We start from the raw sequence: 23,893 nt of genomic DNA on the forward strand, positions 1-23,893 counted from the left end.
CACCCTCCCCATATCATCTCTCTGGGTCATCCCAGTGCACCAGCCCCAAGCATCCTGTATCCTGTATCGAACCTAGCCTAGCAATTCATTTCTTACATGCTAGTATACATGTTTCAGTGCCATTCTCCCAAATCATCCTTCCCTCTCCCTCTCCCTCTCCCACAGAGTCCAAATGTCTGTTCTTTACATCTGTATCTCTTTGCTGTCTCGCATATAGGGTCATCGTTACCATCTTTCTAAATTCCATATATATGTGTTAGTATACTGTATTGGTGTTTTTCTTTCTGGCTTACTTCACTCTGTATAATCGGCTCCAGTTTCATCCACCTCGTTGGGAGGGGGTTCAGAGTTGGGAATTCATGTACACCTGTGGTGGATTCATGTCAATGTATGGCAAAACCAATACAGTATTGTAAAGTAAAAAAATAAAATTTAAATTAAAAAAAAGTTATTACAGACTGAGGAAACTAATCAAGCATAATATCTAAATGCTATGTATTTAATCTGAAAAAAAGGACACATTGGGTAAACTGGTGAAATTAAATCTGTGTTTTCCTTAATTGAATACTACTAACGTTAATTTCTTATTTTGATCAATGTAGCATGATTGCATAAAATATTAACATGCAGGAAAATCAGGGAGAACAGATCAAAGCTCTGTGCTTTCTTTGTGATGCTTGTGCATCTAAAATTCTTTTAAAATAAAAAGTTTTGTAATAAAAAAAAAGACACTTACTCCAAACAGCATATTAGAAAACAGAAACATTACTTTGTCAACAACAGTCCATCTAGTCAAGGCTTTGGTTTTTCCAGTAGTCATGTATGGATGTGAGAGTTGGACTACAAAGAAAGCTGAGGGCCAGAGAATTGATGCTTTTGAACTGTGGTGTTGGAGAAGACTCTTGAGAGTCCCTTGGACTGCAAGGAGATCCAAGCAGTCCATCCTAAAGGAAATCAGTCCTGGGTGTTCATTGGAAGGACTAATGTTGCAAATGAAACTCCAATACTTTGGCCACCTGATGCAAAGAGCTGACTCATTTGAGAAGACCCTGATGCTGGGAAAGATTGAGGGCAAGAGGAGAAGGGGATGACTGAGGATGAGGCAGCTGGATGGCCTCACCAACTCGATGGACGTGAGTTTGAGTGAACTCCGGGAGTTGGTGACGGACAGGGAGAAAGCAAAGAGTCAGACACAACTGAGTGACTGAACTGAACTGAAGAATATCAATGCAGGTTTCGAAAGATATATGTGTAACATTATCACAAAAGTGAGTTTTACAGTATATGATATTTGATACTTAGGGAAATAGTTTAGTGGAATGATCACGGGAAGAAAGAGATGTGAATGACTCCTCTATTGAGAAGGATGAACAAAAACACCCAAGAAAAACAAAAAGTGCTGAATTTTAAGAGACCAGAACTTAAATTATTTTTATTTTGAGAAAAATTGGAGGCAATCGCATGAACCAGGGCTTCAAAGCAAAAGACTCAAATTAAGTTTAACAAAACACAATAAAATTAAGTAATTTAAAAATAATTTTCTTAATCTTTATATTTTGAATAGAAACACATACATTTTATCAACAAGAATATAAGTGGTTTCAAATGTTTTTGTGTCGTATATATTAACCTTCCCTGATGGCTCAGATGCACACTCAGAACTGCCTGCAATGCAAGAGACCCAGGTTTGACCCCTGGGCCAGGAAGATCCCCTGCAGAAAGAAATGGCTACCACTCCAGTATTCTTGCATAGGAAATCCCATAAACAGATTAGCTTGGTCTGGTGGGCTACAGTCATGGGATCACAAAGAGTTTGACACAATTAATGAATATTTATTAAAAGAGATAAAATAGACATGGATACATTTAGTAGTCTAGAGATAGAGAAATGAACATGATTTATTAAAATAAAAGAGGTTCCATATTTAGTCAGATGATATTTGAATTTTTGCTAAGAAAACAGCTAAATAAGCTGTTTGTTACAAATACAATAGTTTTGAGTTTTTAAAATTTCCTTTTCCCTGCATTCTGGAAGTGATAAAAGAGATGGTATGTATGTGTGTGTGTGTGTGTATAACTTTATAATTTTCATTTTATATTCAATTAAAACTATATTATTGTTATGAAAATCACATGGGCAGCAAAGGCAAAACATTTCAAGTATCTATAAAGTATCATGCATGTTTGCTTAGTCCTTGTTAAGAATTTGAAACATGTTATAGTCTATGTTGTATTTTTCATAATATAACAAGTACAGTTTTCCTAAGTCAACCTTCATACAAAAATGTGAAGAGTTCAACTTGTAGTACTATCATATTTTGAGAAGTAAAACATAAGAGGTTCTTTCCTCATCTTGACTCAGTATTTTTAAAATCAACTTTGGGTTCTCAATTATTATCACTTCATTAAAGTATAAAATCACAAAGCAAATAGAGATGTCAAACAAATTTCTTAAGATGTATAAAAGTGAAAAGTGTTAGTTGCTCAGTCCTGTCTGACTCTTTGTGACCGCCCCCCCCCCCACCATGGACTGTAGTCCATCAGGCAAAAGCCTGATGTCCATGGAATTCCCCAGGCAAGAGTACTGGAACAGGTAGCCATTCCCTTTTCCAAGGGGTCTTCCCAACCCAGGGTTTGAAACTGGGTCAATTATATGCAACAGTTATAAAAAAGGAGGAGACTTGGGTTTTGATATCTCTGCGGTTAGGAAAATTCCATTCAGGTCACAGGCATCAGAACTCATTACGTTTTCAATCCTTCTTTGACCTATTCGAAAACCCCTCAATAAAATGAACTGCTCCCTGTACCCCTCAAAAGTGTAATTGTCCAGTATTTATTACATAACTTTTAGGAAAAGATTTTTGGGATTGATGAGAGATTAAAATCTTCAAAGCACATGTAAGAATGGCTTTTTGGGTTTTTTTTAACTGATAGACAAGCATGAAGTGAGAAAGATCTATGGAGTAAAATAAAATAAGACTGTATATTTATGCGATCAGGGCTTAGATTACCTTTCCTTTTCCAAAATATGAAAGTAATCTGTGAGACTACATACTTGGGCAAAGACTTGCAATTCTTATGTGGAATTTTGTAGCATCAAGAGAAGACACACAAATGTGAAACCCTGTGAACTCTGTGATGCACATGAAGAAAGTATTATATGGCACCTGCAGGTCTAAATTAGAAGATATAGATGCATAGATATCAAGAAAGAATTTTAAAAAAGCATTAAGGCTATTTTTGCTTCCACAAAAAAAGAGATCAGGATGGGAATTTTCAACGTAGTCCAGTTGAGCTATTTCAAATCCTAAAAGATGATGCTGTGGAAGTGCTACACTCAATATGCCAGCAAATTTGGAAAACAGCAGTGGCCTCAGGACTGGAAAAGGTCAGTTTTCATTCCAATCCCAAAGAAAGGCAATGCCAGAGAATGCTCAAACTACGGCACAATTGCACTCATCTCACACGCTAGTAAAGTAATGCTCAAAATTCTCCAAATCAGGCTTCAGCAATATGTGAACCATGAACTTCCAGATGTTCAAGTTGGTTTTAGAAAAGCCAGAGGAAACAGAGATCAAATTGCCAACATCCGTTGGATCACCGAAAAACAGAGAGTTCCAGAAAAACATCTATTTCTGCTTTATTGACTATGCCAAAGCCTTTGACTGTGTGGATCACAATAAACTGTGGAAAATTCTGAAAGAGATGGGAATACCAGACCAGCTGACTTGCGTCTTGGGAAACCTATATGTAGGTCAGGAAGCAACAGTTAGAACTGGACTTGGAACAACAGACTGGTTCCAAATAGGAAAAGGAGTACGTCAAGGCTATATATTGTCACCTTGCTTATTTAACTTATATGCAGAGTACATCGTGAGAAACCCTGGGCTGGAAGAAGCACAAGCCAGAATCAGGATTGCCGGGAGAAATATCAATAACCTCAGATATGCAGATGACACCACCCTTATGGCAGAAAGTGAAGAGGCCTAAAAAGCCTCTTGATGAAAGTGAAAGAGGAGAGTGAAAAAGTTGGCTTAAAGCTCAACATTCAGAAAACTAAGATCATGGCATCCGGTCCCATCACTTCATGGGAAATAGATGGGGAAGCAGTGGAAACAGTGTCAGATTTTATTTTGGGGGGCTCCAAAATCACTGCAGATGGTGACTGCAGCCATGAAATTAAAGGACGCTTACTCTTTGGAAGGAAAGTTATGACCAACCTAGATAGTATACTGAAAAGCAGAGATATTACTTTGCCAACAAAGGTCCATCTAGTCAAGGCTACGGTTTTTCCTGTGGTCATGTATGGATGTGAGAGTTGGACTGTGAAGAAAGCTGGGCACTGAAGAATTGATGCTTTTGAACTGTGGTTTTGGAGAAGACTCTTGAGAGTCCCTTGGACTGCAAGGAGATCCAACTAGTCCATCCTAAAGTAGATCAGTCCTGGGTGTTCATTGGAAGGACTAATGCTTAAGCTGAAACTCCAGTACTTTGGCCACCTCATGGGAAGAGTTGACTCATTGGAAAAGACTCTGATGCTGGGAGGGATTGGGGGCAGGAGGAGAAGGGGACGACAGAGGATGAGATGGCTGGATGGTATCACTGACTTGATGGACATGAGTTTGAGTGAACTCCGGGAGTTGGTGATGGACAGGGAGGCCTGGTATGCTACAATTCATGGGGTCACAAAGAGTTGAACATGACTGAGTGACAGAACTGAACCTAACTGATTCCATACAAAGGACTGTTATGATTTTGATATATTTTATTCGGTAGGAATTAGGTTTTATTTAAATTTCAGCAGAGGGAATTTCTAAGAATAGATGTATAAATTATGAAATTCACTATTGACTGTATACATTAAATATTCATGAAATTATTTCTATTGACTCTATAATTTCAGTGTAGGTACACAAGTTTCATCAATTTTAAAACACATTGCAAAATTTAAAAATTGTAACTACAAAAATTGTAACTATAATAATGATGAATGTTAATTAAACTTACTGTCTAGTTATTGCTTTGTTGTATATCTAAAACCAATATAATTTATATATCAATTATGTATTGATAAAAAAATTTAAGCATATGTTTTCAAATATATGAAAATTATATGATTGACAAGGCACAATTTGAAACATTTTACAGATCCCAGAAATAGATATAATAATATGTTGTCATTCTAAGTAAGTCTAAATCTTCATTGCAGAATACTTCTTCCCCAAGAAACATCTAAACAAACTGTTGCTTACAGATGTAATTATTTGTATTTTCACAGTCTTCATCCAATGTACCTCTGCTTGGGTTATATATTATGCAGTTCTTTGGATTTACGGTGTGAGATAAAGGAACTCTGTAATGAAGATGAAATTATTAGTATATGGGGAAAGGAATGATCAAATCCAAGGATAAACTCAAAAAGAACAGAAAAAGTTTTGATGCCAGAAACTTACACATCTTGGGAGAGAGTAGAATTGTCCTCCCACAACCAGGCATGATGTTCTTCACTGTAAGAAAGTCCAATCCAGTAAAACTTGGAACTGAACTTCATAAAACCCTGCTTAGAAACAGAGACCAACATATTAACCTATTTCAAATCTACTCCAGGAAACATGTACTTTTAAGAAGGTCCGTTTCCAGTATTAGTATCAGTTTTTCAATTCTATCAGGTTGGTACAAAAAAGTAATTGTGGTTTCAGACCATAAATGTTAAATCATTATAACTAAGCTGAAACACATCTTTCTTAATCAAAATAGGAACCATGACAATCAACACATTTTTGCCATCAATAAATAAGTTCTTTTATTCCTGTAGTGTAAAAAATCCATACTTTGGGATTTGACAAACTCTTGGAAAGCATTTTCTGCCTCCTGTTGATTGTGGAAGCATTTTCACTGCAAAAACTCATGGAGATGCTTGAAGAAGTGGTAGTTGATTGGCAAGAAATCAGGTGAATATGGCAGATGAGGCAAAACTTTCTAGCCCAATTTGTTTAACTTTTGAAGTGTTTGTTTTGCAACCTGCAGCCAGGCATTTTCATGGAGAAGAATTAGGTCCTATCTGTTGACCTATGCCAGCTGCAGGCATTGCAGGTTTTGGTGCATCTTACTGATTTGCTGAGCAGACTTCTCAGATGTAATGGTTTCACCGGGATTCAGAAAGCTGTAGTGGATCAGACTGGCAGCAAACCACCTAACAGTTATCATGACATTCTTTTGGTCCAAGTTTGGCTTTTGGAAATGCTTTGGAGCTTCTTCTTGGTCCAGCCACTGAGCTGGTCATTGCCAGTTGTATAAAATCCACTTTTCATCCACATCACAATCCACTTGAGAAATGGTTTGCTGCTAAAATAAGAGAAGAAGACTCTTCAAAATAATGATTTTTTTTAATTTGCTGTCAGTTCATGAGGCACCCACTTTCAGAGCTTTTGCACATTTCTAATTTGATTCAAATGCCGAATGATCACAGAATGGTTAATGCTGAGTTCTTGGGAAACTTCTTGTGTAGTTGTAAGAGGATCAGCTTTGATGATCCGCTCAGTTGGTCGGATCAACTTCTGATAGTCAGCCACTGCACTCCTCATCTTCAAGGTGCTTGTCTCCTTTGCAAAACTTCTTGAACCACCACCGCACTGTACTTTTGTTAGCAATTCCTCCACTGCTTTATAACCCATTTTGAACTTGAATTTAAAAATTGCTTAAATTTGCTTTTTGTCTAACATAGTTTCTATAGCCTAAAATAAATATAAAATTAACAGCAAGCGATGTCATTAGCAAAAAAACATAAAATGAGAAATGCATATTAAACAGTATGTAACATAATCACATTTATTTAAGAATGTTTTCCAATATCCAACAGCAATTTTCAACAAGGCAAAACCACAATTACTTTTGCACCAAACTAATACAAACTAAAATCATTTTTAACTTCTAATTTAGTAGGTGTAGTCAGTCACTTGCCTCTTGTTTCTCATTCATCAAGTCCATTTCTGGAGGAAAAAATACCACAAAGCCTCACTTCTTAAAGGAATGAAAAATGTCATAATGGGTGTTAGAGTTTTTATGAAACATTTCCTTCATAGCAGACCATCAGTCAAATCTGATCCCAATAGCACACTGAGGGATAGATCTTAGCACAGGTTCTACAGGGAGCTAGAGAACTTTTACTAAAGAACTAATTGTTTTATAATATTTTACATATACATTTCACATTACACCCAAGAGTGATAACAAAAGCTATGTAATTATAAAATAAATTAGAAATTCAATTAAAGAGCTAAAAATAGGTTATTTTAAGCTAAATTAGGTTATTTTAAGCTAAATTAGGTTATTTTAAGCTAAATTAGGTTATTTTTATTTCTACTTTGAATTATCTTTAAAACTTTGTTTGTACTTTATCTGTCAACACTCCTATAATGTAAACCTTTGAGAAATTTTGAGTTGATTTTGTGACGATTTCAAAGTATAGGATATTAGTTCAAATATAATCATCCACTTGTTATCTGATTAAAGACTTGAATCAAAGTATTCAGCCTACTTAGATAATATATTTCCTAAGTCAAAGAAAATGTAGAAAATCAAAATTAAATACTTGCCAGTTCATTTCTGTTTTGTACCTGAAGTAGACTGGAATTATGAAAAATACAAAAATCCCTACTGTCTTTCCATGTTTTTAATTCATTAGAAATGAAATAACAGTTGCACTGGTAGCCAATCCATTTTTCTTGGCAAGAACAGCAGCCAGATTCTAAAAGAAATAATAAAACATGACTGGATGACATTAGAGGTTCAATTTTTTTTTCAGTGTTATTTCCTTTTTCAAAAATCATTTGTTATTCATGTATATTACCCTATGTAAAATAGATTGCCAGTCCAGGTTCAATGCATGAGACAGGGCCCTCAGGGCCAGTGCACTGGGATGACCCTGAAGGATGGGATGGGGAGGGACTTGGGAGGGGGCTTCAGGGTGGGGAACACATGTACACCCATGACTGATTCAAGTGAATGTATGGCAAAAAAAACACTACAATATTGTAAAGTAATTAGCCTCCAATTAAAAGAAATAAAAAAATTTTTAAAAATGGTTCCTACATGCCGCTCATGGTGTGGCCAAAAAATATAAATAAATAAAAATTTTAAAATAAATCAGCAACCAAAAAAAATCATTTGTTATTTATTAATCTTTTCTATAAATATTCTTTGAGAATTTACTGCATATACCACAGTTCAGGGAATATTAATTTGAACAACTCAGACATAATCTTTTTTCCTCATGGAAATTATATTCTAGAGCTAGGGATAGAATTATATGTTTCCTTCATTTATGAACTATATTTAGTGATAATTTGGGTAAGTATACAAGTAAATTCAGTATGTTCAAATACAGTGTAGCAGATGGTAGGATGGGGGGCAGTGGTAAGAACCTTTTTTGAGAAAGCGACCCAAAGTTGATCTCTGCTGTGTAATTAAAAATAGTATATGCTGGCATTCTGCTCTGTCATTTTCTTTGTCCATTTGTCTTTTGCATCTATGCTAAAATTGTGACTGCTCTTATGCCTCGGGGTGAGAATTGTTTTTGATCAAAGACAACATTTACATAAATCACAGCAAAATGAAAGCAAATTTTTGGTAAAAATAAAAAAGAGAGAGAGAGAGAAATTAAATTAGATGGAAAAGATATGTAAAGAAGGAAATCATTTTAGCACATTTCCTGAGTCACAAAAGAATTCTGAGGACTTCCTTGGTGGTATAGTGTTTAAGACTTTGTGCTTTCAATGCAAAGTTTCTGATCGCTGGTTGGGAAACTATGATGCCATATGCCACATGATGCAGTCAGAAGATTTTTAAAAAAAATAATTCTGGATACTTTATTTTCAAAATGAAAATAAAAGAATAATTAGCTTGAAATTGGACCATTAAGTTTACTAGGGATAATGTCTTCAACAACACTCAAACCTTTGTCAAATGAATGGTGCTGAAATTTTAGAGTAGAATGGTGATTACCAGGGGATGGGATGTGGGATAAATGGGTTTGTTGAAAGGTTCATGGGAATTCCTTGGTGATCTAGTGGTTAAGATTCTAACCTTTCACTGCCTGGACTCTGGTTCAATTCCTGATCAAGAAACTATGATCCCACAAGCCACCTTTTGTAGCCAATACCAAAAAAAAAAAAAAAAAAAGGTATACACTTCTCCAGAATGAATCCAGAATGAATAAGTTCTGGGAATCTACTGTACACCATTGTAACTAAGGTGAACAATATCGTATTACTTACTTGCGAGTTGCCACAGGAGTAATTCTTGAATGTTCTCACCACGAATAGCAATAATAGTTGCATGACATAATGGTTCTGTTAGTGAATGCTTTGGGATAATAATATTGTAATAATAAGTGTACCAAATCAGCACATTGTACACAAAACTTGTTGCTAAGTTGTGTCTGACTCTTTAGTAACCCCATGGAGTATAGCTGGCCAGGCTCCTCTGACCACTGCATTTCCCAGGCAAGAATACTGGAGTGGGTTGCCATTTCCTTCTCCAGGACATCTTCCCCACCCAGGGACTGAATATGAAAGTGAAGTCGGTCAGTCGTGTCCGACTCTTGGCGACCACATGGACTGTAGCCCACCAGACTCCTCCATCCATGGGGTTCTCCAGGCAAGAACACTGGAGTGGGTTGCCATTTCCTTCTCCAGGGGATCTTCCCAACCTAGAGATCAAACCCGGGTCTCCCGCCTTGTAGGCAAACGCTTTACCGTCTGAGCCACCAGGGAAGCCCCTGTCACTCAGGTTGTAGCGGGAATTCTTTACTGCTGAGCCATTGGGGAAGCCCCCCACATTAAATTTATGCAATGTCCTTATCAATTGTATCTCAATAAAGTTGGGAAAATGCTCAGGGGAAAAAATGATACAAGTGAAGAGATAATATGAACACAGAAGACAACTTGAAGAGCATTTGAGTATAAAATTACATTTAGAAACTAGGACTTTTGTTGGGTGATAGGGTGAGAAACCAGAGTACAATGGGTTGAAGAATAACTAAAAGATCTTCTAGTTCCAAAACAAAACTAGGACTTTGAGCTGACTTTCACTGGTTAAGTAGGGTTTAGAATTACATTAATCTCCATGTTACTTTCTAAATTATGGAAGAAGCAGAGGTGAAGGTAAAAGAGATATAGAAGTGTAGGTTATCAACAAACACAAGCAGGTGATTAGAATTAGCTAGTATATTTACTGCAACTTATTTTTTGCAATTTTTTATTTGCAATTTATTTTTGTTAATTATAGTATTTACTGTAATTTTTGTGTTTATATTTACATGATCACTCACATTGGAAAATATGTCATTTCAATATAATTTTATTATTATTTAATTACATAAATAGTATATCATGTATTTATTTAATACATTCTTAGATGAACAATGAAATGGGACTATCCTACAATTACCACATCAATCGGTATGACTGCGTAATATTCCATCAAGCTTCTGTGTGAGAAAACCAAGAAACTGTTTATTTCCTTCTCTACCAACACAAAAATTTTCCAAAGTGTGAAACCAACCTTCACTGAGATCTGTGGAGGGTCCAAGCTGAACACTTTGTTTAATAAGTGCTGTAAGAAATGATAAGAAATTTACTTTGTCAGATAAACATTTATGAAATAACAAAATATTGTTGTTCAGTCACTAAGTCCGTGTCTGACTATTTGCAACCCCATGGACTACAGCACGCCGGGCTCTGCTGTCCGCCACTGTCTCTGGGAGTCTGCTCAAATTCATGTCCATTGAGTCAGTGATGCTATCTAACCATCTCATCCTCTGCCACCCGCTTCTCCTCTTGCCTTCAGTCTTTTCCAGCATCAGAATCTTTTACATGTTAGCAAAATGAAACTTTTTAAGATAGCTTCATCACAATTTTGATTTTTTTATATAGCCTTGACTATAAAAACTTACAATTTTTCAACAAAACTCCCAAAGTTATCATCATCAAAAGGCATATTACTCCTAAAATCCCAGAAATCAACCTCCATGGAGTGGTCTGAAAACCTATAAAGAAAGAAAGATTGGGTAATGATTTAAAGAACAAACATGAGAATTCTTAAAAGCAGAAACCAGTGAGAGGATCCAAAAAGTTCTTTGGCTTGATATCCCAATCATTTTGCCAGAAAAGAAAAAATGCTGGAAAATGAAGATATTCCGTTTGGAACTCCACTTGTTACCAACATTTTTATATAATGTACTTTATTCTTCAGTGAGATTATCCATACATTTTCCTCTTTATCCTCTCTATCTCAGTATTTACCTTTAATTTTTAAATTTGGCAAAGAAGCTTAGAGATCTGTAGTAACAAGAGATCAACAGGCACCAAGTTCTGGTTAATGGGCTGATATAATGAATTTATTTTCACAGAAACGAGAGCAACAAAATCACAAGATAGAATATATGACTCTAATTAAGTAGATCAGAAAACGTACTGTCCATTAACAAGGTTATTTTTCTCAAGGTTCAAAGCTATTAAGTACCCAAGTCAGAATTCAAATGAAAGCTTTTCTAGACCCAGAGTCTTTCATTTAATATATTCTATCATTGTCACGAAACTATTACAATACTTGGGAGTATTCAGTTCAGTTCAGTTCAGTCGGTCGGTTGTGTCTGAGTCTTTGAGACCCCATGGATTGCAGCATGCCAGGCTTCCCTTGGGAGCATGCCCTTCTGCTAATCTCAACATGATAGCTTTGTAGAGGCTGTACCAGGAAGAGAAGACATGGGAATACTCTGGACCTGGTGTGTTGGGAGGCTCCTCAATCAACGTACGGATAATACCTTGAGAGCTTGACTTTATTTCCACAATACGTTAACTTATGACACATTGCATTCATTTTTACGGGAACCATTTTTCACATATACTACATTTTCTCATGCCAAAAATTGCTTGCTTACAAGACCTTTCCCCTAAAATAATCTAGCATCAGGAGATTCTGCACTAACATGAGTGGACCCAAAGTGCAGTGTCTTGAATAACAGTGCAATGTGTCAAAATGTTAATCTGGATGATTCTGGGGTGTCATAACACAAATGGTAAATTTAAAAAAGCACTTTCAAGCATTGAGTTGTTAACATTTAGCATTTTCTATTTAAGTCTAAGCTATGATTATATTGTTTACATTTTTTCCTTGTAAAATCAGATCGCAATCAGAATTTAGAGCTATCCTTATCAGAATCGACTTTAAATCTGTTGACAGAACTTCACAAAGTCATTGCTAAGTTACAGAATGAAGAGTCAGATTAGTGAAATTGAAGTAAAAAGTGCTGAAATGTGGGAAGCCTAAAACTGCATCCTTGTTATTAAAGCATTCCCTGAAATCAGCCATGCTCATGAGATATCTTTCTTTTTTTCATGTTATGACTTGGGATGCACATACCTGCCATGTGAGATGTCCAGTGTCAATGAAGGTAAGACACGATGGATGCTGATTCAGAGAAATGAGATTAGATCCAGAAGCTAAGCTGGAGGCTAAGGAACCCGAAAGTTATGAAGAAATCCTTTAAAATAAAATAAAAACCTGTGTACCAAAGTGTGTTCAAATCTTCTGCCGATGAGACATGGATGTGTAGTATGAAAAGAGGCAGCAAAATCATTGTCTTCTAAAATGCTTCAGGAACCACAATACAGGAAATTCTCACTGAACTTGCCTAATGCAGACCCTTTGACTATCACAAAATAAAGTGAGAGGCAAAAAATGTTTCTAATGTTTGAACATCAAAGTCATCTTAAAAATTACTTGGAAAATGGAATATGTGGGCAAACCAAAGGTAAATTTACTTAGTGTAAAAAAATTGACACTGAATTTTCCTTTTTGAATAGGAGAAATATTTATTATTTGCTTTGTGTCAAATATAGATTAAATCACGAGGATATATTAGCTTATTTTTATCCCTGGATATGACAATAATAAAGATAAATATGCTTGTTTTACCAATGAGAAAGGTAAGGTACAGTAAAGCTAAAGTACTAAACCAAGTTTACTTATGTTTGAAACCCTGGTAGTCTTTCTCTAGAGCATGCACGACCTGTATTTTAAATCAAGCCTATCTCTCTGGGTCTATAAGTTGTGTCGATTTTCATTTATTATTTTTAGTACAGAATGATAGGAACTTTTCATCTCTCATTCTGTGCTTTTGGTCTCTGCCACTTTAACCCAGGTATGGAAGGCAAAGATCTAAAAGGTAGAATCAGTAGGCTTCCCATGATTGTCCTATAAAACACACACACACATCTATACCCTACAACTGCTTCAACTGGTCTAAGCCTACACACTTAGTGCTTCATTAATACTAGCACTGAAAGTTTCTTTTAATACTGGACTCTTTATTTTTACTAATATGTTAATTATTATAATCATTTATTGTGTATCTAATTCAGATAAAAGAGTGATAATTCAAGTTGCATATTTTTGCCCTCAGAAGCATAACCTTAATAGTAGGAATTTCAGATGGGGGCAGATAGGCAGATTAAGAGCCAATAACAGAGACCTTGACCTACGGTTAAGTGTCTGGAAATATTATCAACCATTCATCCACACACAAAATAAATCTTCAAATATTTTTGTTATTTATGTTGTTTATTTTTAAGCATTATACTATCACTATAGTACATAAAATGATCCCAGTCCCTGCAGCCCCATGACACAAAAATTCATATATTTACTTTTGTTTACACAACTTTGGGCACCTTGCATTTTGAATATGTGATGTCAGAGTCAGCATTCAACCTCATGCTCCAAAACAATTTTCTTTTATGGTAAGAGAATAATCACATGACTCCTCTTTCTGTTTTTTTGCCTATTCATTTATAGAGTATGAATTACCATCAAACTGCATTCATCATAGAGCTCGAGCTGTCAGAACACAAGTGCTTAAGGCAACGCTTTCTTCTCAAATTACTAGCAGTTTCATCTCAAGATGTCTGAATTCAATGAAACTTTGTGGATAAAGCACTAAGTCCAACAGTGTAGAGTCAGTACAGGTTTTGAATGTACCCATAGGATGATCTTTTCTCTTAGAATTATTGACTCTAAGATAATTCTATATGTTATTTCAGAGATGTGAAAATAACTATATCATTTTTAAATGGACAATAGAAAAGAGTTAAAATTATTACAATTCAGCTTAAGTTGTTGAATCAGCAATGGACAAGATTGAAATTTTACCCCATATTAAAGCTAGATATGGGCTTCCCTTGTGGCTCAACTGGTAAAGAATCTGCCTGCAATGTGGGAGACCTGGGTTCTATCCCTGGGTTGGGAAGATCCCCTGGGGAAGGGAAAGGCTACCCACTCCAGTATTCTGGTCTAGAGAATTCCATGGACTGTATAGACATTAGAATTATGATTGCCTTTTTAATCTGTATGATTGCCTCTTTTGTCTTTAATCACCTAAAGTACAAAACATGAACCTAATCTATTTTTGATGTATCACCAGGTAAAAATATTAAATGCATACATTTTAGTCATGATTATGATCATTTCATTTTCACAGATGTCTTTATTTTAATGTTTCATAGTGATCTAGTTTTATTCATTGTTAATTTTACTAAGAGCTTTTTTCTTTAATTTTTATTTGCAGAACAATTGCTTTACAATGTTGTCCTAAGAGTTTTATACACTTTTTCTGAAAACTTAGCTTTTATGTTATTTGTATAGTTTTTTAAGTCACCTTATTTCAGTTTTATGATGAGCATTGTATTTATTTAAATATTTACCTATTAATTTGGCTGCAACTGATCTTAGTTATAGTTTGTGGGATCGTAGTATGTGGAGTCTTCCATCTTCATTGATGCATATGTGATCTAGTTCCCTTGTCAAGTATCGAACCCAGGCACTCTGCATTGGAACTTGGAGTTTTACTCACTGGACCACCAGGGAAGTTCCTACAATGAATATTTTAGAGTATAAGCAATAACCAGATAATTTGCTTAAAATTCCATTCAATGTCTAACAATCAGATTAAGTGTTCAACTTAATTGTGTAGAATATCTCAGTGTCTATCAAAGTGTCTTGAGAAAATATTAATTCATATCTACTTTCTAACTGAAATACATGGGAATTCTGATGATGTGCGGATGAGATAACGCCTGAATCTTCCCAATCCCCTCTGGAACAGAACTATTTCACAGAGGAGGAATAGACAATGTCAGAAGGAAATGAAGAAAGAAATCATAATAAGATTAAAATTTGAGTGTAGTCTTGTAGGACAAATAGACTTGGAAATGTGGAAGTGTGGTTACTATAAAGTGAGAAATAGTTAACAGAACTGCCTCATATCAAAACCTAAATATGACAGAAAATATTTCAACATATTTTTTCTTCTTACCTTTTTAAAATAAAAGATATTCATACTGAAAAGTAATAAAATCATAACATTTATTACCTATTAGAGGTAACACCCTTGTAACTACCACATCAATCAAGAAATAGAACATTTCCAGGATGTTCAAGGTTTTTGCTCATTTAGCTTTCTAATTCCTACCCCCTTTCTCCTTCCAAATATCTCCACCACCTTGACCTCTAACACTGTAGTTTAGTTTAGTTTTTAAAATGTGTATAACCAAAATAATATAAAATTTTTGGTGTCTAGTTTATTTTGGTCACATCCTTGTGAGAGTGATCCAAGAATTCCTCTCCATCTTATTGACACTGACTAAACTAGATGCTTGGGCTTCTCCGGTAGCTATGCTGGTAAAGAATCTGCCTGCAATATGGGAGACCCTTGTTTGATTCCTGAGTGGGGAAGATCCTCTGGAGGAGGGCATGGCAACCCACTCCAGTATGCTTGCCTAGGGAATCCCCATGGACAGAGGATCCTGGCGGGCTACAGCCCATAGGGTCACAAAGAGTTAGATATGACTGAGTGATTAAACATAGCACAGCACAAGCTAGATGTTTCAGTTCAGTTCAGTTCAGTTCAGTCACTCAGTCATGTCTGACTCTTTGCAATCCCATGGACTATAGCATGCCAGGCCTTCCTGTTCATCACCAACTCCTGAAGTTTACTCAAACTCATGTCCATTGAGTCAGTCATACCATCCGACTATCTCATCCTCTGTAATCCCCTTCTCATCCCACCTTCAACTGTCAATGAGGGCTTTCCAAGTAGTGTTTGTGGTAAAGAACCTGTGTGCCATTGCAGGAGACTTAAGAGACACAGATTTGCTCCCTAGGTAGGGAAGATCCCCTGGAGAAGGGAATGGTAACCCACTCCAGTATTCTTGCCTGGATAATCCCATGGACAGAGGAGCCTGGCCGGCTACAGTCCACAGGGTTGCAAAGAGTCAGACACAACTGAAATTACTAAGCATTCATGCTCGCAAGCTAGATGCAAATTACTACTGTGGCCCACAGATAAGACACATGGATAGACTGAAATCCATGGGGGCCCACTTGTGATACTGTATCCACTTGGATGCTGAAGTGGAGTCAACTCTACCCAAAACAAAATGGCCAGCAATTATGATCTATAGGAAATTTTAAAATGCTGAACTTCTAGAATGAACTTTAGGAAAGTAGTGATGCCTATCAATAATGTTTCATGGTTGTCTTTGCTTTGTTTTGCTATTTTCTCAAGTTTACTCTTTCTGAATGTATCTTCCACTGATCTACATATACAAGCTTACTTTGAAGCACAATGAAAAGGTGAGAATGATCTTTTTGTGTACCTATTGTGTACCTATTGTAATCAACTAAAGGACATATTCAGGGGGATTGTGTTTAGAAACCTTCAAGTCTAAATTCAGCAAGAAAGAATGTTTATAATAGAAGCACAATGAGTTCCCTGAACTTTGATCTGTAAACACTGAGCACATCCACTGTCTCTGAATTTACTGTTTCTGATGTGGAATGACCCTCTTGTTAAGAATATAGCAGAATTTGCTTTAGTGAAAGAGTTATTAATAGTAGTGTAGCTGAGACATAAGGAGGACAGGAAAGTGAGGATACTTAGTGCTAACACAAAGAGAATACGCATACTGACTTCTGTTAACTCTCTTTTTTTTTCACTTTTTATTTTGAAATTAACATAAATTGACAGGAAAAATACACAGTACCGGGATCTCCCTTGTAATAACTTACATAAGTAGAGCACAACATCAGAACCAAGATACTAACATTAGTTCAATTGATAGCTCTTATTCAGGTTTCACATGCATATGTGTGTGAATATGTATATATATCCATATATATATACACAAATATATGTGTGTGCTCAGTCACTAAGTCATGTCCAACTCTTTGTAACCCTATGGATTGTAGCCCACCAGGCTCCTCTGTACACGGGATTTTTCTGGCAAGAATACTGGAGTGGGTTGCCATTTCCTTCTCCAGGGGATCTTCCCATGCAGGGATCAAACATACATCTCCTGCATCTCCAGTAGGCAGATTCTTTACCACCGAGCCATCTGGGAAGCCCCATATGTGTATATAGTTTTATATGATTTTATCACATATGTAAATTCATGTAAGCACCATCATATAATCTGTTTTTCATCCTGACATCATTTAAAGTTGAGTAGCTAGCCTCTTATTGGTCATTCAGTTCTACTGAAAAAAGTTTTGTAAGAATTAATTGGGGTTATTCGTTAACAGGTCTTACTCTGGCTTTCTCTAAGTAGAGATGATCACCTCGGGGCTTCAACCAAGTGAGAAATATTTGCTATTGGTAAGAACATGATTTTCAGATTTTATTCAACATATTATTTTAATTTGATCTCTGACATGTTACCCACTATCTTTATAGTATTGGTTTTGGATACTGCATAGTTGTTTTTACAAGTCTAGTATCATTTTACATTTGTAATTTTACCTGACAGCTACAAATACAATCATAGATATTGATCAGACACATTACACAAGCAAATGTCCCTTTTTGCATGAAGTTAAAAGTACCAGGGGTGCTGGTGGTGCTCAGCCATGTTCAGTTCTTTGAGACTTCACAGACTGTATCCCACCACACTCCTCTGTCCATGGAATTTTCCGTGAAGAATACTGGAGTGAGTTGCTGTTTCCTCCTCCAGGTGATCTTTTCAACCCAGGGATTGAACTCACGTTCCTTTCATCTTCTGCACTGACAGGTGGCTTCTTTACCACTGCACCACCAGGGAAGCCCTACCAAGAGTACTGCTTCCCATCAAAAGAAATAAAAGGACAAATGAGCAAGAAAACCACAGCAGCAACCAATTCTCCATCTGGTTCAGGTATAACTTAGACTCAAAAGAGAAATAAAACAATGTGAAAATTTTGGACATATCTAGATCTTTCTCAGCACTTGACTCTGCCTGATAGCTATTTTATAAAGTGAGATGTCGACACAGAAAAAAAGCATTCAAATAATAATGATCTAACAGCTAACATGTATTTTGGATAAAACATTGGCACTCTCTGATTGTGTGGAGTTAGGAGAGGTTTATAAAACCAGAGTGATGAGAACATACAATTTGTTTCAAAATTTCTTAGCATCAGCCCTTAAAGCAGGGATCCCCAGCCTCTGGGATCTAATGCCTGGTAGAGCTGATTTCATAATAATAGAGATAGAGTGCACAACAAATGTAATGTGCTTGAATCATCCCCAAACCATCTCCCCCAACTCAGTCCATGGAAAAATTGTCTTCCATGAAACCAGTAACTGGCGCCAAAAAGATTGGGGACCTCTGTCTTGATGTTCATCTCTTCTAATTGATAAATTCCATCACCTGAGACTTAAGCAAAGTGTAAAAGCTTCACAAAAGAGCTTCAGAGAGCTCGCTTTTTGGCTGCATCTGTGGCTTGTTGCCCCCCACGCATCTGGAAACAGTGCCTCTGTGGTGAGCTGTTGGAGAGCCTTTGGGTTCTCACTAAACAAACTGGTCACTTTTTGAGATGGAAAGCTCGAGTATTTTTTACTAAGTGTCATTAAAATGACACTGAGCCTCTTTCTTGGCCTTTAGGCCAAGCTTTTCTACACTGAAAAGCTCTACAGTCAGAATCTGTTGATGAAATGGGCATAAAAAAGAAAGGGGAAATAAAAGGATTCTCTAAGAATAATAAGATGTATCAGTACCCAAACATGAGATGATTCATCAATAAGAATCTGTCAGTTTCAAGAACTCAACTTTTAACTTTTATGCAAAGCACTCAGCTAGCAGTGATTATCAATTTATACATTACCAAGCTCCACTAGCCTGAAATGAATCTTGGAAAAAAAAAGATTCACATAAAGGATTATTGCTAAAATTTTATAATTTATTCTTTAATTCTTTAGTTGACAGGTGGTCTATAATTTATTATAGTTAACATACTTAATAATTATCTGTAAAATAGTAAGCTATTTTGGTGTTTATGCCAGCTTTATGTGAGATATTTTGCATAATTTACCTTTGTAATCTTCATTTACCCTGTTATTATTAGCATTATTTCTTAAATTTCATAGCTGAAGACATAGTATTATCAAAGAAATAAGCTCCAAGTCAACTAACTAGCAATGGCTGAGCTGAGTCTCATTATGTTCTGTCGATCTGTAATAGATAAAAACATGGAGAGTCACTTTGCATACTAGTAGGAGAATATATGCTATTTTGCTTCAGTTACCCTGGTAATTTTGAGTCTTTATTTGATTTTAGATACATAAATAACTACAGATATTTTGGATACTACTACATATGCAAGTATGGGCTTCCCTGGTGGCTCAGACGGTAAAGCATCTGCCTGCAATGCAGGAGACTCGGGTTCAATTTCCGGATCAGACAGATCCCCTGGAGAAGGAAATGGCAATCCACTCAAGCACTCTTGCCTGGAAAATCCCATAGACAGAGGAGCCTGATTGGCTACAGTCCATGGGGTCGCAAAGAGTCGGACACGACTGAGCGACATATGCAAGTATGTAAATACTTACATAGTAATTAATACTACATAGTAACTACATTGTAATTCTATATTTGCATACTTATACAGTATACACACTACCTGCATCCTTGACTATGAAATATCTGATTGTTCTCATGGAGGTAAAACCCAGATTTGGACAAATAATTAAACCAAGCTATTACCATAATTTTTGTACAACCTAAGAGCAGTTTTTAAAGTCTCAGGAACCTTTTAGTTATATGCTTTGTCTCCTGTTTTCTCTATTTTCATGCCTTCTGCCTTCTAGGAAACACAATTCAATTTTTAGAAATATCTGTCCATATATGTGAATTTCATGATAATTACATACATAAAATAAATTCACTTGAAGAGGATATTGGCACCAAGATGAATGGTCCTTTTTAGAATTTATTTGTATTTCTTTGAAGTTAGATTTCATGGGGGGAAAAGAGATTTTACCTTGTTCCCTCCATCTACTATTTGTTTGTATGTGTGTTTATATGTGAGCATGGGTGTGGGTGTATATGCGGTAAAAGAGGTAAAAAATCTTTGACCAAAATGGTGTAAATGCAAAGATAGAAGTAAACTTTATAATTTGACTGTAGCAGTTACAGAATATTTCCTGTTCACTACATGTGGATATCATGTTTACAGCATTTCAACAGGCACTAGGGGTAGAATGATGTGAATATATATTTCAAGATCTTTGTTTACTAGAAAGGTTAGAGAATTATAGCACATTTTATCAACAACATCAGAGAGGTAAAAATAAGAATTAGGTACTATAAGTCTGCTTCATGACATAAAGTAGAAAATAGGACTTATGACTTTGTTGAGAAAAACTTTGTTTGTTATATTAAGGAATTTTTATCCTGTTCCCTTAGTATAGTCAAAAAATTTATATCAAATATATAAAATTCTATAATGTACTTAGTTGATATGACTTTTTCTTGGTTATAGACTCCTTCAGAGAGTTGAAAACTGAAAAAAAAAAAAAAAGGAACAGAAATGGCCTGTGTTCTATTTACACAAATACCTCCTATAGTTTCATTTTGCTTCATTGCACTTCACAGATATTGTGGGATTTTTAGTTTTTTGCTTTGTTTTGTTTTGTTATAGACCAACCACAATATTCCCTTAAGTCAAAGCCTAGTCCAGAGCAAGGCTCTAAATCTTTTCAATTCCAAGAAAGCTGAGAGGGATGAGGAAGTTGCAGAAAAAATTTTAGACTAGTAGAGATTAATTTAGGTTGAGATTTGAGCAGTAGCCTCAAAAGTGGGCTTAAAATAAACCCTGTTGTAAACAGATATGCTGTCATCCAGGCCTTGTTGTTCCACTTCGAGAGGATTAATTGAGGTTTAAGGAAAGAAGCTCTCTATATGCGTGAGTGCCAAGTGAAGCAGGGCTTCTCTAGTGGCTCAGACAGTAAAGAATCCACCTGCAAGGAGGGAGACCTGGTTCGGTCCCTAGGTTGGGAAGATCCCCTGGAGAAGAGAATGGCAACCCACTCCAGGACTCTTGCCTGGAGATCTCCATGGACAGAAGAGTCTGGCAGGCTACAGACCATGGGGTTGCAAAGAATCAGACACTGACTGAGCAACTTTCACTTTCCCTTTCTTCACAGCCAAGTGAAGCAACAAGTACTGATGTAGAAGCGAGGCAAGTTTTTCAGAAGATCTAGCTAAGATGATTAATAAGGTGACTACTTTAAAAAATGGATTTTCAAAGTAGATGAAGCAAACTTATATTGGAAAAGGTGCCATTTATAGCTGGAGAGAAGTCAATGCCTGGCTTCAAAGTTTCAAAGGATAGGCTAACTCTCTTGTTAGGGGTTAATGCAGCTGATGACTTGAAGTTGAAGCCAGTGCTAATCTATCATTCTAAAAATTCTAGGGCCCTTTAGAATTATGCTGATTCTACTCTGCCTGTGCTCTATAAGTGGGACAACAAAGTCTGGATGAGAGCATATCTATTCACAACATGGTTTATTTTAAGCCCACTTTTGAGACTGCTGCTCAAAAAACAAGAATCTTCTCAAAATATTACTGCTCATTGTCAAGTCACCTGAGTCATGCAAGAGTCTGATGAAGATATACAATGAGATTAATGTTTTTATGCCTGAAAACATACACAACATCCATTCTGCAGCCCAGAGTTCAAGAAATAATTTTGACTTTCAAGTCAGTATTTAAGAAATATATTTCATGAGGCTATGGCTGCCATAAATAGTGACTCCTCTTGATAGAGCTGAGCAAGGTAAATTAAAAACCGTCTGGAAAGGATTCACTATTTTAGATGCCATTAAGAACATTCATGATTAGCCAAAAGAGATAAAAATATCAGCATTAATAGGAACTTAAAATAAACTGGTTCCAATATTCATGGATGACTTTGGTCCAAGACTTCAGTGGAGGAAGTATGGCCGATGTGGTGAAAATATCAAGAGACCTAGAATTAGAAGTAGAACATGGGGATGTAATGAATGGCTGCAATCTCAGAATAAAACTTGAGTGGGTGATGACTTGCTTCTTATGGATGAGCAAAGAAAGTGTCTTCTTGATATGACAGCTACTCCTGGTTAAGGTGCAGTGAAGATTGTTGACAACAAAGGATTTAGAACACTATATAAGCTTCGTTTATAAAGCAGCTAAAGGTTTAGGGGAGGTTGACTCCAATTTTGAAAGGAGTTCCACTATGGGTAAGATGCTATCAAATAGCATTGCGTGCTACAGAGAAATTGTTTGTGAAAGGAAGAGTCAATTGATGTGGCAGATTTCACTGCTGTCTTATTTTAAGGAATAGCCGCAGTCACTCCAACCTTCAGCAACCAAGACTGTTCAAGTCAAAATTTATGACTTTCAATATTTACAATTTAGTAGATATATTTGAACTATCTTCTCATTCCAAGATTTTGCTTTTTTTTTCCTAAATCAAACAAATCTAGTGAAAAAAATCATTTTCAGTTGAATTAAATCTTACAGAGAATCAGAATTCACAACATTATGGACATCAGGGTTGGGCTATGTTTTATTAGCTCTGCACCTCCCTCATTGAATAGAAACAGCAGATGTTCATCTTCAGCTTTTACATTTATATGTTGTCTGAATATATACATAGAATCAGGCAATAATTAGATTTCTAAAAAATTGAATGCCTCTTAACTAACAAGTCAGAATCGACACACCTGTCTTAGTAGCGTGGAAACTGGATCAGTGAGAATATCTAATGAGAACAAGACACACAAAGAATATAGAAAAATAGCAGCACAGAGTTAAATGAGAGGATAATACAAATGTTTTGCCTTCAAAACTAATTTCTAACTGATACTCATCAGATGATTTTTCTCTGCCCTTCTTCAACGTACTAAATATGAGGTGTCAAAAGTCAGTAGCTTTGGACTTCTCTGGTGGTCCAATGGTGAAGATTCCACCTGCTAATGCAGGGGACTAGGGTTTGATCCCTGGGTTGACAACTAAGCCTGTGAGCCACGACTACTAAGCCTGCCCATCCCAGAGCCCATACCCTGAGACATCAGAAGCCACCACAGTGAGAAGCCTGTGAACTGAACTGCAACTGGAGAGAAGCCCATACTCGCTGCAACTAGAGAAAGCCTGCACACAGCAATGGAAGCCCAAGATGGCCATAAAGAAACCAACGAACCCAAGTAGTCTCATGAAAATGTGATTTTTTTAGAAGAATTGAAGTGCGTTTTTTTTTTTTTTAAGTCAGTAGCCTCAACTGTCTGATTCTGTTTCTTGTTAGATTTGTAAACTTGAGTAGGTTACAAAACTCCTTTAATATTCATTTTCATCTGAAAAGGTGAAACATAATTATAAGTAGTTTTTTAGAAATGCTGTCTGGATTCTGACATGACCCTGCCCTCCTGGTCAGACCTCAGTCATCAGCTCAGTGTGCTTCATGTGTATAGAGGTGTCCTGGACAGTACAGAATATTTCCAAGCTCAGGCTTGCTGATGCTCGACATAACACTTAACACCTAC

General features: G+C 36.2%; 1 protein-coding gene across 2 annotated transcripts; it reads right to left on the reverse strand.

Moving 5' to 3' along the window:
• Positions 1–1,404: 1,404 nt before the first annotated feature.
• Positions 1,405–12,619, reverse strand: LOC101102227 (natural killer cells antigen CD94-like). 2 transcript variants are annotated; one of them, XM_042247542.2, is made up of 6 exons: positions 12,424–12,619; positions 10,955–11,047; positions 10,564–10,614; positions 7,617–7,747; positions 5,454–5,557; positions 1,405–5,353 (listed from the first exon to the last, which is right to left on the reverse strand). In XM_042247542.2, the coding sequence occupies exons 1-6, from the start codon at positions 12,428–12,430 to the stop codon at positions 5,233–5,235; spliced, it is 507 nt and encodes a 168-aa protein (XP_042103476.1). In that variant the 5' UTR covers positions 12,431–12,619; the 3' UTR covers positions 1,405–5,232. The 2 variants fall into 2 exon arrangements, with proteins under 2 accessions (XP_042103476.1, XP_060270208.1); XM_060414225.1 differs by having other exon boundaries at positions 7,596–7,747.
• Positions 12,620–23,893: the final 11,274 nt, after the last annotated feature.

Source organism: Ovis aries, chromosome 3 (genome assembly GCF_016772045.2).
Source record: "Ovis aries strain OAR_USU_Benz2616 breed Rambouillet chromosome 3, ARS-UI_Ramb_v3.0, whole genome shotgun sequence".
Classification (NCBI taxonomy): domain Eukaryota; kingdom Metazoa; phylum Chordata; class Mammalia; order Artiodactyla; family Bovidae; genus Ovis; species Ovis aries.

Coding starts and splice junctions, on each gene's coding strand:
- LOC101102227 (XM_060414225.1), bottom strand. Junction 7,748..10,563: donor CTCCACAGATCTCAGTGAAG/GTTGGTTTCACA, acceptor TATTTCTTTTAG/AATCTGGCTGCTGTTCTTGC. Junction 5,558..7,595: donor TACAAAACAGAAATGAACTG/GCAAGTATTTAA, acceptor GTTTCTAAGCAG/GGTTTTATGAAGTTCAGTTC.